This window comes from Patiria miniata, unplaced genomic scaffold (assembly GCF_015706575.1).
Source record: "Patiria miniata isolate m_02_andy unplaced genomic scaffold, ASM1570657v1 HiC_scaffold_6, whole genome shotgun sequence".
Taxonomy (NCBI): domain Eukaryota; kingdom Metazoa; phylum Echinodermata; class Asteroidea; order Valvatida; family Asterinidae; genus Patiria; species Patiria miniata.
Window position 1 is genome coordinate 14,100,164 of NW_024037073.1, and position 13,776 is coordinate 14,113,939.

At 40.2% G+C, this 13,776-nt stretch overlaps 1 protein-coding gene across 1 annotated transcript; it reads right to left on the bottom strand.

Annotated features, from left to right (window-relative positions):
• Nucleotides 1-270: 270 nt before the first annotated feature.
• On the bottom strand, nucleotides 271-11,740 carry LOC119743038. Its single transcript, XM_038219360.1, has 3 exons — nucleotides 10,419-11,740; nucleotides 1,824-2,015; nucleotides 271-696 (listed from the first exon to the last, which is right to left on the bottom strand). The coding sequence occupies exons 1-3, from the start codon at nucleotides 11,140-11,142 to the stop codon at nucleotides 617-619; spliced, it is 996 nt and encodes a 331-aa protein (XP_038075288.1). The 5' UTR covers nucleotides 11,143-11,740; the 3' UTR covers nucleotides 271-616.
• Between the last annotated feature and the right edge of the window lie 2,036 nt (nucleotides 11,741-13,776).

Genomic DNA, 13,776 nt, shown 5'->3' on the forward strand with positions numbered 1-13,776 from the left:
CCTATTTAGTATTAATGTAATACAAACTTAACATATGGCCTCCTGCACGGGTGTAGATGGGGTGGGGTGGGTAAATGTCCCCCGCCCAACCTAACAGAAATTGAGAATATGCTAGAGAAAGTACAGGGGGAGTGCTTTGCCCTCCCCTCCCCCCCCCCCTCCCCCCCAGAAAACAATCCTGGCGACGCCCATGATATTACACTTTGTGATGAACAGGCATGTGTGAAAAACAACAAATAACTTCCAACATGGTTAACATCTTGAAACGTAGCGCCATGTTCCACATGCTAATGTGTAGGCCTAACTGAACAATAGTAAGGACGAACGGCATTAAATTCACTAGAAACATTTGACTCTAAGGAAATGTTCTATTGCATTTAATTTCAGTCGTTTGCATACGCACGATTGCAAATAACGGATTGTTTAGTAATTGTCTTGCTTATAAATCTACTGTACTTTGAATATCCATCGCTTGGGGCCTACATAGAGCGCTTGTTGACAATTTGTTTTTGTTTCCACAGAGAACTAATTACAGATTGCAAATGAGACTGCGGCCTTTTAATTCATCAAAATGTCCAACAGTCGATAAACAAAGCTTCTTGTGTTGCATCCTGCCTCATCGCCCCATAAACGCCTTGGTGACGGCCTTCGCTGTGGATATCTTCTTTTCGTTTCTCTTGTAGTTTCTGTACTCAACTAAAAACAAAGAGCGAAACAGTCGTTATCTTCGGCATCTTTACTTGAGTTTTATATATGCCATACACATTTGCTGTTTTGGTGTGCTTTTTTATACAAGCGTGACGAAGTTCGTAGCCGGCCGCCCTAAAAGTCCTTTTCTTAAGGTTGTGCCATTTTACGAGCCTCACCCTGAAAAATAGATGTTGTTTTCAAATAATTGTTATTTTTTCTAGAAAGTTATCCACTTTTGAATGAGACATCAAATATAAAAAAATCCGTTTGGTTATGGAATATTTTACTATACAAATTTCGAATTATTTGGAACTGTCGATAATTTAGGTATCTTTCCGGGTATTGTGGGCGCAAACGCAACCCGAAATGAAAGCGTATCTTCTGACGGTCGTTGAAAACGTCCAAAGTGTTTTTTCCATATAAACAAAATATACCAAAAGAAAATTCAGTAGGGAGAAGGAAAAAATGGATCATGTTGCAGAGTACGGGGAGAGCAGTTTTGACGTGAATGGCTGCTAAAATGCGTTTTGGACTTAGTGACGTCAACGGTAAATACTCGTACCGTGACTGCACAAGAATTTGACATACATGTACATGTACATGATGAGCACGTACGTATTCAATTCCCGCTATTAGTTTTGCCATGCATGTATATTGCCATGTATGTATTAGAGGCATTCGGAGAGTATACAGAACCCAGTCAATGTGATGTCAACGGCCAATGTTTGCTCATTCAGTACATCAACTTCGGCAAAATTAACCGCAAAGCTTGCTTTCATTGCGTGTACAATGTACATGTTTACTTTCCATTCACATTCACGCTAAGCAGTGTCACAGCCACCCCCCCCAAAAAAAATAATTGGAAATTTGCCGCTTTCCAAGGAAATGTCTTTTTAAAGTATTTGTTTCAATTTTTTAGAACAAAGAGGAATCTAGATGACTAAGTTTGACTTCCCTTAACCGTACGAAAATAAACCGCCCTTCATAGTGTCAAAGACGTTGCTGTTGGGTCCGCTCTTGGTCTCCCCCCCCCCCCCCCCATAACACGCTGGTGCCTCCCCCACACACATACACAACTGAGAAAAAATCCTGCAATGCTGAGCCGTGCGGGTGGCATTTATCATGATACTTACTCGCAAATGTTACCATAAAGATGCCCCAGGTGACACTCCATATCCAACCAACGAGCAGGAAAGGGATTGTGAAGAGTTGTGAGACAGCCACACACGCGTTGGTGCAGAAGGAGTTGATGATTTCATCTTTCTTGGTGTGCTGCTGAGGTTCAGCCTTGCAGCAGAACAGACTGAAGCCGGCTATCAGAGTGCCTGGACAGGAGGAGCAAGTGGTCCAATTTTGAATTTTGATATCGGTGGTTTTTTTTATTAGATTGTGTTGCCTTGCACTGCATGGCGGAATTCAATAACTGTAGCCTACATGGTCATCTGTCAAAGAGCCTCGTGGAACAAAATTCATGCAATTTTGCGTATTCAATGTTAATATTCGTCGTATGTTTCACCAACGTAGTTTTCCTCAGAGTTTAACTATTTAATAATACATTTGTAATGTATGCAGGGCCCAATGAAAACCAGTTTTTAACTGTTTGGGCATATTTTGGGCAAAGTAATGGAAATAAATAACTAACTAAATAAATGGGTGGGTCTCGCATCTAGAATTCCTGACTATTATAGTTAGTTGCTTTTTCATAAATTTGACTACCAACCGCGCCGCGCGGGTTTAACCACCTAAATATCACTCTACAATTATAAAGGGAAAAATACACTCCAAACGCATGAACAGCATTCTTCCTCTCCATGATCCACAAGATCTTAATAATTCACATGGGCCTTTGACATGCGGTATCCACGCAATAGAAGTTACAACAACACCGGGAGTCCTCTTCGTTGGTTCGAGCCCGCATTCAGTCCACATGTACATTGATTCATTCGCTTTCATTACAAAAAAAAAATATCCAAAATGAAGAACACAGCGGCTGTTTTCCGTCACCTGAAGCAATTTCAAGGTTCCAGTATACATGTACAAATTAAATGAGTTGAGGCCGTATATAGTCACCTACATTTCCCGTATATAGTCACCTACATTTCCAGAGCTATACCTTGGCATTAACGAACCTTGTAAGGCCTGGGTTAACACCTACATAGGTGTGTATTGAATTGCGTGGCATTAGGATCGATACTGGGTAGCAGTGCGTGATCTCAGAATCAAATTGAAGGAACTAGACTGTCTCATGTGGGTGTGATTTTTTTTTTCGTTAATAATATTAGCGATTGGAAGTCCATGAACGCAAACCGTTTCGCATAGGAGGCGAAAAAGTAGCTGCATATTTTAGAAAGCATGCATGTCATAAAAATCATTGCGATCACGAGTATTGCATGGAACGCGCCATGGACAGTGGACACGGCGGGCAAATACTATCATCTTCCCGCTAAAACGAGTCAATATTTATACCGGCCCTTTTACAAATATTTTGACGCTGTGTTGAGCAAGGGTAAAGTAAAAGGTGCATAGGATAATTTGGATAAATATCCCAAAAAACACCAATCGAACAATTATCAAACAGCTTATTGCTTGGATTAAAGATCGCACTGGCACTAATCACCCCGTATTTCAGACGTCGAGCTTATGCCGTGTCGAATAGAAATAAACTTGAATTTTCTTTATTCGACACGGCACAAGCAGGACGTTTGAAACCAATTAGTGATTTGGGCTCGGCAGAAGACTTTAAAGGGTCTGTCGTGCTTATCAAATTGAGGGAACTAGACTGTCTCATCTGGGTGTGAATTGTTTTGATCATTAGCAATTGGAAGTCCCTGAATGCAAACCGTTTCGCATATTGGAGGCGAAAAAGTAGCCGCATATTTTAGAAAGCATACGGCGAGAAGGCGACGTCATCTTGACTGATTGTAAAGCAACGTGGAGTTTTTTAATCACAATTTTATTTATTTTCAGTGGAAAGTCTGTTTATTTGTCAAAGTTGGTGTCGGAGAACGGGCCTTTATTTTGAATGGCAAATGGACAAATTGTATTCCACGGCGCTCGTATTTTAAACTGATGTAGTTTGAAGGATTAGGCTCTTTTTTTTATAAAGCTAGGCGTGGTTGGGTGTGGAGAGAGCTTCAAACGTCATTAACATATACAACATTTGCAAACATCGAAAAACAAAACAACCAAATTTTTACCAAATACCTTACTAGGATGTTGGTAAATGACAGTCTAAAGCATCCTGTAAAATTATGGCACCTAGTGTGAAGTCATTATCAAGAAAAGTGGTATTTTTGTATAAATTTCCAACGGTGGTCGGCCGACCACCGTTGGAAAAACCTTACTATTTTTCAACTACTGCTCCAAATTTGCCATTTTGTTTCAGTCCAAATTTTGTTTGCTATTGGTTACATGTTCATGAACGGGTGCAGGCCAGCTAGACTGGTTCCCTTACCTTACAATTTTTCGTCATCTATAAATTGATCCATTTCATCTTTAGTGGAGTCAGGGAACCAGACTACTTGAACATTTTTGGTTTTTCTTGGTTTTTGCCAGCATTTTCGAACACAAAACGTCAAACATGTCAGTGTAACAATATTTGATCTATTATACTAACCCCTCAAATAGTTCATTTCTGACAATTACAGCAAAAGCCAATGATGTACATTCCCTATTAAACGGATAAGCCGATGAGCCATGCTAACTGCCCCTCGGACCTTGAAGGTAATTATCAGCTTTTATTCCAGGCAATAAGGATGCGAGGGGCATGCCATATTACAATAAGAGTTTTGAGCGCATCAACGGCTGGCTGATTATCATAATTGCTGCACTCATTATCGCTAAGGTGACGGCCAGGTATATATACTCCAAAGTCAATATAATGACACATTGCGAGCAGGTGGTCAGCGGGTAATATTTGACGTTGTATAGAGGAGATCTCATTAATACGAGGAGAGGGATGATTGATTTAGCCGAGACAGGTACGGGCAAAAGAAAATAGTATGACAGTAAAGGGTTCAGGTTCTGATCTCTCTAATAAAGAACCTATGCAGCACTTGAGAAAGCGGATTTGATGCAGTATTCTGGCCGCTGAAAGCCATGCTAGAATTAAAATCATTTTAAATATAAATTTTATGACTTTTTTTTTATACCCTTACGGACTCGGATTTGTTTGTACTTCTGGCAAGCTCTGGGCTCGGTATTAATCACACGAATTAAATGGCACATCTGAAATGAATTACTATTAATTTTTATTCATAAACCGTTTTGAGGCATTTGATATGTATACATCTATGTTTATACTGGCAATGCATTGTTTAGGCATAGGCTTATATAATGGACTTCAGTACCGGTTTCGGGCGGGACCAGTTGAGCGGAGAGAGGAGAAATGAGATGGATCGGTCTCTGAATACATACACTTAGCAAAAATGTAAACAAACATTATCGTGGAAAAGTAGTATGAATGCAAAAGCCTACACATGCAGTTGGTGATTAATTAACATGGTGCCGGAGAGCATGTGTGAACGTATATTTTATGTCACCACCAAGGTATATACATGTATAAGCTCTCCATTGAAAGAACATAAGAAAAAAAATAGACGTTCTAATTGATGTCAAAAACAATCATCGTCTTAATCATAATACTTATGAATCACAATAATACACAGAGATGATATCATTATGTTTCTCAAGCATGCTTTGAAGGTTTGAAGGACCATTTTGAAGGGTTACACACCTATGTTCCGACACCCCAATGTTCCGACTGCGCCTTTTCCTATCCCAAAAAGACCAACCGGGAGTAACACAATATTATGTGTAGGTTGTCGGAACATAGGGGTGTCGGAACATAGAGCAGTCACCATTTTGAAGTTACGAGCCATATGCCATACATGTAACAGTCAAGAACTTAACTCTCCCCACCCCCCACCCAGGATGCCTTTTGATGATGTTGTGCTTCCGTCTGGTTAATATCCTAGCAACGGATAATAAGCCTCGCTGGTTCTGCTCAAGTGACTTGTTATGCATTGCCATGGTAACGGTTTCATAAGCAATACTTCACTTGAGGGCCGTAAAGCCTTCTGGCGTCGATTTATTTATTAATACGTCAGCATTGTTTGTTTGCTGTCAATTACCGAATTGCTCATTAAAGTTCAATAATTGAGTCCTCGTCCGTGTTCTGGTAAACGTAGATTTAATAAGTCTGCAACTGTTACTGCCCTCATGATATGTTTGCTGTCAGTGCCTATGTTATGCCATTATTGTTATTGCAAAAATCCATAATGGTGGCTAAATATTGTGGTACAGCGGGCTGTACAGCCTCATTTTACATAATCCTCATAGATAAATAATTTGATAGATTCTTTCCCAGCGGGAATCATAAAACCAAAATGAACATAAAACAGACTATGTGTGTGTGCGTATATATCCGAATAAAAGTCTGTTCATCGTATGGAAGCAAACACTCATTGTTAAAAAGGCACTTTTGCCGATATTGAAACACTGGATTAAAAGTGGACGTATTAATAACATCATAGGCCTACGATTGCGTTTAATTTGCAATAATAGAGTATGATTATTTGTTCTTTTTTTTCTCGGCAATTTCGGCCGGGGTTACGTCATAAAAACCAATGCAATCATAAGTATTGCATGGAAAGCGCCATGGAAAGTAGACACAGCGGGCAAATACTATCGTCTTCCCGCTAAAACGAGTCAATATTTACACCGCCACTTTTACAAATATTTTGCCGCTGTGTTGAGCAAGGGTGAAGTAAAAGGCGCATATGATAATTTGCATAAATATTTCAAAAGTAACCAACCGAACGATTATCAAACAGCTTATTGCTTGGATTAAAGATCGCACTGGCACTAATCACCTCGTGAAATTACTCCGCCATGACTTTCTGTCACCATAGAGCTAGGACCCATGCTGTCACTTAAAAGTAATCAAGAAATAGGTGATTTTCAGCGATCAGGCAATATTGACTGATTTGGAGAAATACATTTTAATTGTGCTACTGACAAAATAGTGTTTCATGATCAAAAGGTTGTGCACGGTTTTTCAGTGTTTTCTCGCGGTAAGTGTAATATCCAATGAGCTAGTATACTTCAGCAGTTTCGGTTTAATTTGAACATTCCTCCTTGGATTTTGAGTGGTATTGTTATTATTGGAGAAGAACAAAATGCATGACAAGCAAATGATCCTATGCATTTATACGTGACCATGCAGAGCTCATGCATGCAACAAAGGTTAGATCAATTGTCTTAGTTAGGCTGATGCATTCGTTGTTAGAGATTGTTGAAATGAGCAACTATTTTTAAAACATGAAAAGTGGTTGCGCAAAATCATGCAATGGCCGAATCCAATCAAATTTTTGACATTGTTTCAAATGACTGTAAAGACAGTGGCAGATTCAAGATAATTTTTTTTAAATGACCATTCCTATTTTTTTTTTATTTAGTTCCACTACTTTCTCTTATTTTTTTTTTACAATAACAAGCGACAAAACAGGTTATTAACAGTGTTGTTCAGAGTGATTACTGTTTTAAATAATGAGGAAACATGACATTATGCAACCAACGACTTATACGTGATTTTCAAAATTGACCAGAATTCGGACCAACTCACTGCAAAGGACATCTCAAGGCCCGACGATGATCCTAACACATTCACACACACACACACACACACAAAAGTGTCAACCTGATTTTGCCAGCTTGATTTTTCTTGATGCTTATTCTGATAAGCCTTGTAAATTTACCCGTTACATTCACTAACATAAAATGCACGGGTGAGCCTTTTTTTCCTGCTTATCTGAAATAGCACAATGTTACAGTAGACAATAAACGAAAAGGACGAGGCAAAACACGACTTAATTAAATAAAAACAGAATCGATCGTGCAAGCGGGTTACGCAAGATCGAATGGACACGTGAAATAACTTAATGAACTCCCTCGTTTGTGTAATAACTGTAGCCTAACAGCGTACTAAGTGCTAAAAGTGGTTCTCCATGGCGGGGTTGAGGAAAATGAAATTTTGATGAAGTTTTCCCAGTAGCCTCGGGCATAAGCAGGCAAGGTAGGCCTGATCAACGATAGAAACCATGTAACGCGCGTAATTTTGCCAGCACTTAAGCAAATTTAATTCTGGTTCGACATTCACAATAGACGAAAGATACACTGACGTTGATGTTTTCATCAGCTTATACGACTGCAGCGCGTCCCAAAACACCAGCAATATTTTTTTGCGAGGCTCTAGCGTCGCCGCGGAAACACGTACCGCCATTATTTTTATATCATTTTAAAGCTTGGAATCTTAACATTATCCTTGGTAAGTTTTGGTTTGATTTTAAAAAGGGTTTTGAAATTATTTGTGTTCAAATAGAGGTATGTAAAGAAAAAAAAACTCAACCGATTTCAAGGAATATCAACCATGCGCATTTTTCTAATGTGGAAATGCTCCCACGTGCTCATGATGCGACGATCTCGTTGCCTTTTACTTTCTGTGTTTTCTTTTCTTTTCAATCCACGCAGTCTACACCTTAAATAAATTCACAATGTTCTCCGTTTCAAGTTCGATATCTTTTTAATATAAATCAACTTTTTTTTTGTTATTTCAACAGGTAGTTGACTGAGTTTGCATCTGATGTACCGCATCATCGATTTCCCTTAAAATCGGTTGAGTTTGTTTTCGACATACCTTTATTTGAACACAAATCATTTAAAAACTCTTTTAAATATCAAACCAATACTCGCCAGGGACAAAGTTAAGATTCTCAGCTTTAAAGTGGTATCAAAATAATGGCGGTACATGTTTCCGCGCCGACGCTAGAGCCTCGCAAAAAAAAAAGTTGCGGGTATTTTGGGACGCGCTGTATAGGCTGATAACAACATGCTTTTATACAGCAACACGCCAATGGCAGCTCTGAAGACACTGCTTGTCAACATTGCGTCGAATTATCGAATTTTATTCTCTCGCTGTTTGTAGAAAGTGAAACAAGCAGATAGACTACATTTGAAGTGAAATTTAAATGCCCAACTTATAGAGCTTTCTTTGGTAATCAGAAACGCACAAAATACTCGCGAGGGATAGGGTGTTGATGCCGTGTGCGCCCTAATCAAATAAATTACCGGCAATTATAAATATAGCGATATTATTATAGAACATGTAGGCAAAAAATGTACAGGATTCGGGTTGTAGAACAAACTATGCCTTAAAAATTATTACAACAACTAAATATGTTGCTGGAATACTTCTCATGAAATTAAACAGTCTTGTTTTTCAAATAAAATTATGTAAATCGCAAACAATGTGGGTTAAAACATCCGGTGCTAGTATCTTTTGTACTCAGATGAGATTTCTGACCCATGAAAAGATTGGCCCGCTTTTTTTTTATTGTGTTCGAGAAAATATACTTCCACTCAGATCGCCTTTTCAACTTTTTTCCCTTTTTTTCCTATCAAAAGGAGAAAAGCTGTTGCTGTACTTGGAAAGTTAAAGCGTAGTTTGTACCTATTCAGCCAAAATTAAGTCATTTAGATGAAGAGTAAAAACGTCTGAAAATTAAGAGTGTTTCCACATCCGACCACAAGCAAAGTGCATTACACTACACGATTCTCAACGTGTACTGTGAACTTTCCAAAGAAATAGCCCTCTCAGTCTTAAAATGTCTCAGTCAAAAAGATTGATCATTATGTAAAATCGACTACTTTTGACGCACTCGGTGAGGCATGGTAAACTCAATATCACTGTTATGGTGAGACTTACGAGAGAGAAATTTGCAAAACATTCATTTTGGTTATTGTACAAGTGGTTATAATTATGTTAGGCCCTGCATGACTTGCTGAGCTATCAAAAGCATCAAAAATATAATAATTTACATTTTGTTTTATAGTTGAAAAAGTTTGAGTATGGATACGCAACACTGCAGGGTGTTGTGTACAGTATGCAAGCAGAAGAAGCAAAATTACACATTTTACATTATTTTGCCTTAATGTCGGCTTGAAATTCACGATGACATTTTATTATTCAGGTCGTCAGCGCCGAATCATAAACCGGAGTGGTTGTGGAGACATGGGCTTCCTTGTGTTCAGACACAGTGGAGCTGCCATTTCATTCAGGGCAACGGGGGATAATATTCACTGAGCGTTACGACTTTTTAAACACATTGCCTACCGACAGTAACTCTGAGCCTCAGATTGCATTTTCTTCGAGATATGCGGAATTTATCAGAAAGATCACCCTTTTAAAATAAACACCGTTACGACTTTTCCTTAAAGTACCGGTAAACACAGAAAAGAACTTCAAAAAATGTAAAGGTGTTGAATGAGGAAGTCACCCTTATTGGTTCGTTTATAAAAAAAAAATTTAAGTAACTGTTTTCCACTGAAAGTGAATCAAATATAATAACAAAAAGCGGAAATGTTTCTTATTTGTCGTCTACACGTTCTGTGCTTAGAGACGATGGAGTTCCGGTATCATTTCTTGTTAACGTGTTGTGATGACACACTCTTAAACATTGACGTTAGAATTGGAGAAAACAATGTTGCAACCTGACGCCACTTCAGCGGTTGTGTACAAACTCTTTGGAGAGTCAAGAAAATTTCCTAACAAAAATGCTTTCTCAATCCCAGATTCATGTCTTATCATCATTTTTGCAATGACAGACCTTCATATGAGATGAAAAAAAGGGGCGTCAGGTTGCAATATTTTTTCCGAATTGGATATTTACCTAGACCAGGTACGAAGATGTTGAGAAGCAGACACATGTAGGCCAATCCGACAGGCATGTACGGGATCGCTGCCAGCAGGGAATGATTGTTGATCCTCAGTGTGGCGAGCTGATTGTCGTGCTGCTGACAGGACGGTCCTCCCGTGGCTAGTGGTATGGCCTGGAGAAGCTTACCGGACTCCGTGGCCAGCATGGACAGCGAAGAGGCAGAGGCCCGGCCTGAGATGCGACTCCCCGGCCTCCCGACCTGGGGTGCCTCGGTGATGGATATGGAGGGTCGTATCATCTTGTTCGCTTCCCCGAGGTGATGATGAGCGGCAGATCCGTTGGCATGATGGCCGGGAGAGGAGGGCTCAACCAACGGGGATCCCTCATTCTTAGTGATGTCTCCCTTCATGTCGAGTGTGCTGGGAGACAGAGGGTGTGTGTTGTCACCTCCCTCTCCCATTGGGCCCGGGGTACCCGCCCTCGATGAAGGCATATCGCCAGCTTGTGCGCTGGACAATTTGGATTTCCACTTGGCCGTGGCTGTACATACGGCAGGTGTTTTCTGGATAGCGGTTGACTGGGGAACTAACTGGACAGATTCCTTTTGGAGAATACTATCAGGAGAACCCCTCTGTCTAGTGGCAGATGGCTCGGTCATCCTGTTGTTCCCCGCGGCATTGTCTTCGTTCAGCAGCATCCCCGGTGTTTTCACTGATTCTGCGTCGTCTGATGCCATAGCTTCGTCTATTTACTAAGACCCCCTTACAAGTGCAGAATGGCCTCGCCGCAGAGTTTGCCTATACTCGCGAATGCGTCACCTCTACACACCTGTGTGGGGAAAACACAAAAGCCCTCAACCTAGCTTTCAGAGGGAAGCTTTCACCCAAATGTTTACCAAAGCAACTACGGACACAATCCGATTGCGAGTGGTTTTCTCCCCCGGATTGACGATGCCTTTTCAGGGGCGCTCATCCGTTGAGCTTAAGGCCACACCGGGCACGGTGGCTGACAGTCCGTTGCTAAGCCGACTGCAGTTAATTGTTGGTGGTTGCTAGGCTACTTCCAGAGAGAATCCCGCCTTTCCACACAATCTGGTGCATTGCAGGGATAGGACGTTGCCTATTGCTTCTGGGTGGATTTAATATAATTATAATATGCCTATAGTTATGACACAATGGTGACTAGTAGAGTGGGCATGACTGCTGAGAGCGCCAGTCCAAATCCACGGCGTTATTTTCTGCCGAGTGTCATTTCAACATGTTCAGCAGATAGTTCCGCTTTATGTAGTGTTCAAATTTGGCGAGACGTCCGATCATTGCGTTGCGATTACTGGGTTGTGCCATGTTATAACATAGTTGCGGTTTATGCTCAGTGATAATCATGGCTTGGTACGGCCATATGTTCATTATGTACTGCACAGATATATGAACAATAGTCGCTATCGTTGCACGTGTTTAAAATGAAGAGCACTCGTGTGCAATAACTACAACAGACCGAACGCACTCCCGAAGTCCCAAGTCCAGAAGTCAGGTATCTGTTCCTAATAAATTGATGTCAAAGTCAATAAACAATAAAAATTAAATAAGGGCTTAGTTTAGACCGGAGTAATTTTGTGGGGAAAAGGGTAAGAAAATATACATTGACGTGGGGATATATACTTAACATTAATAGCACTAGCACTTGACACAAGATCAACTAGTATTAACAATAGTGCCATAGGCAAGCTATGGGCTAGTGGCGCATCAACCCGGGGTTCGAACCCCCCTCACACCCTTCAACAGATAAAAAGGAATGTAAAGAAACACCAGAAGTCAATACTATAATTAGAATTAAGTGTAAATTATCTTCATAGAACTGCAAAAAAAATCGACGCAACCCGAGAGTCGAATAGGTCCCGACCTCCTCTTTGGATGCCAAGCAGAAACACTGCGCCCACCACCCACAATGGGCCGATGTTACTCGCTGTTCACTATTTCTTCAGCCAGAAAAGTCGAACACATAACCGATCGAAAACTAGTCTTGATGCAAATGGGGATTCTAGCACGTAGCGGGCCGGGATGTACAAGCATTACACTCACTGTGTGGACTTCCGAACAAAAGATGTCCACATAAACCAGGTAGCACCGACGTTGTGTGGACTTTTCCACGCCCATGCAAGATTTTCCCCTCTCTGGAAAACAGATTTAGAAGCATTTTGGGTTAGGTTTTTCTGTGGCAAAATGAAGAGAAACAATTTCTCCTAAAAGTCATCAGTTAACCCCCGAAATTTGAAAAGAAAATGAAAGATGATGAAATTAGCTTTAATTTGATGTGTGTCTCGAATACCTTGGAGAGTTGTAAGTATTTTTCCTGAATTTTTGAAGTGGGGTCATTTATTATTGGGGTCTATGGCAGTTTATTTATTGGTCTGCAACCTTAGAGAGGAGACGCCACTCGAAAAATGGGGACTCTGTACATGGCGAGCGGGACTGGAATCATTTGACATCATCCGTCAATAGGTGGCGCTATTCATGGGAAATGTGTGGTCTTGTGTTGGGCTGGGTGTGTAAACACCGGCAATCGTGGACCTGTTAGGGCACGAAAGGGTTAGGGCACAAACAAAGAGTCCATGATTGACCGATAGTCCACGATTGAAATTCGTGTACAGAAACAACGAGAGCTGTTGCAAAAAAGTTAGATACAAACAAAGGAACAAGGAATGAGAATGGACGGATGCCTCTGGAGGAGCTTACGTTGGATTCCATGGGAGGCACTACCTATTGTCTTTTGAGGGAGGTTGATGAACTTATGACCCTACCCTTGCGGCAACGTAAATTTTGTTGTCTCGCTTCATGACTTTCTTTTTCACAATATTTTCGTCACGCAACAAAATACACGACTGGTAGATGAAACCCCGAGCTTTGCGAGGAAATCGCGGTGCATGTTAATAATGCATTGACTTCTTCATGGCACGGTGCAGGAAATCTAGATATCTCTATTAGTAATAAAGATATCTCTTTAATAGAGATAACTATGATAGCGATATCTCTATTATTAATAGAGATATCTCTATCAGTAAAAGAGATATCTCTTTTCGTAATAGAGATATCTCTTTTATCAATAGAGATATCTCTTTTATCAATAGAGATATCTCTATTATTCATAGAGATATCTCTATTAGCAATAGACATATCTGTTACTAATAGAAAATATCTCTATTAGCAATAGAGATATCTCTGTAATACTCAAAGAGATATATCTCTATTATTAATTGAGATATTTCCATTAATCGAGGAAATAGAGATCTATATTAGTAATAGAGATCTCTATTTTGTCAAGAATGCACGCCATATTCTTAGATGATGTTATACTAGGTGTCCCATCAATGTGC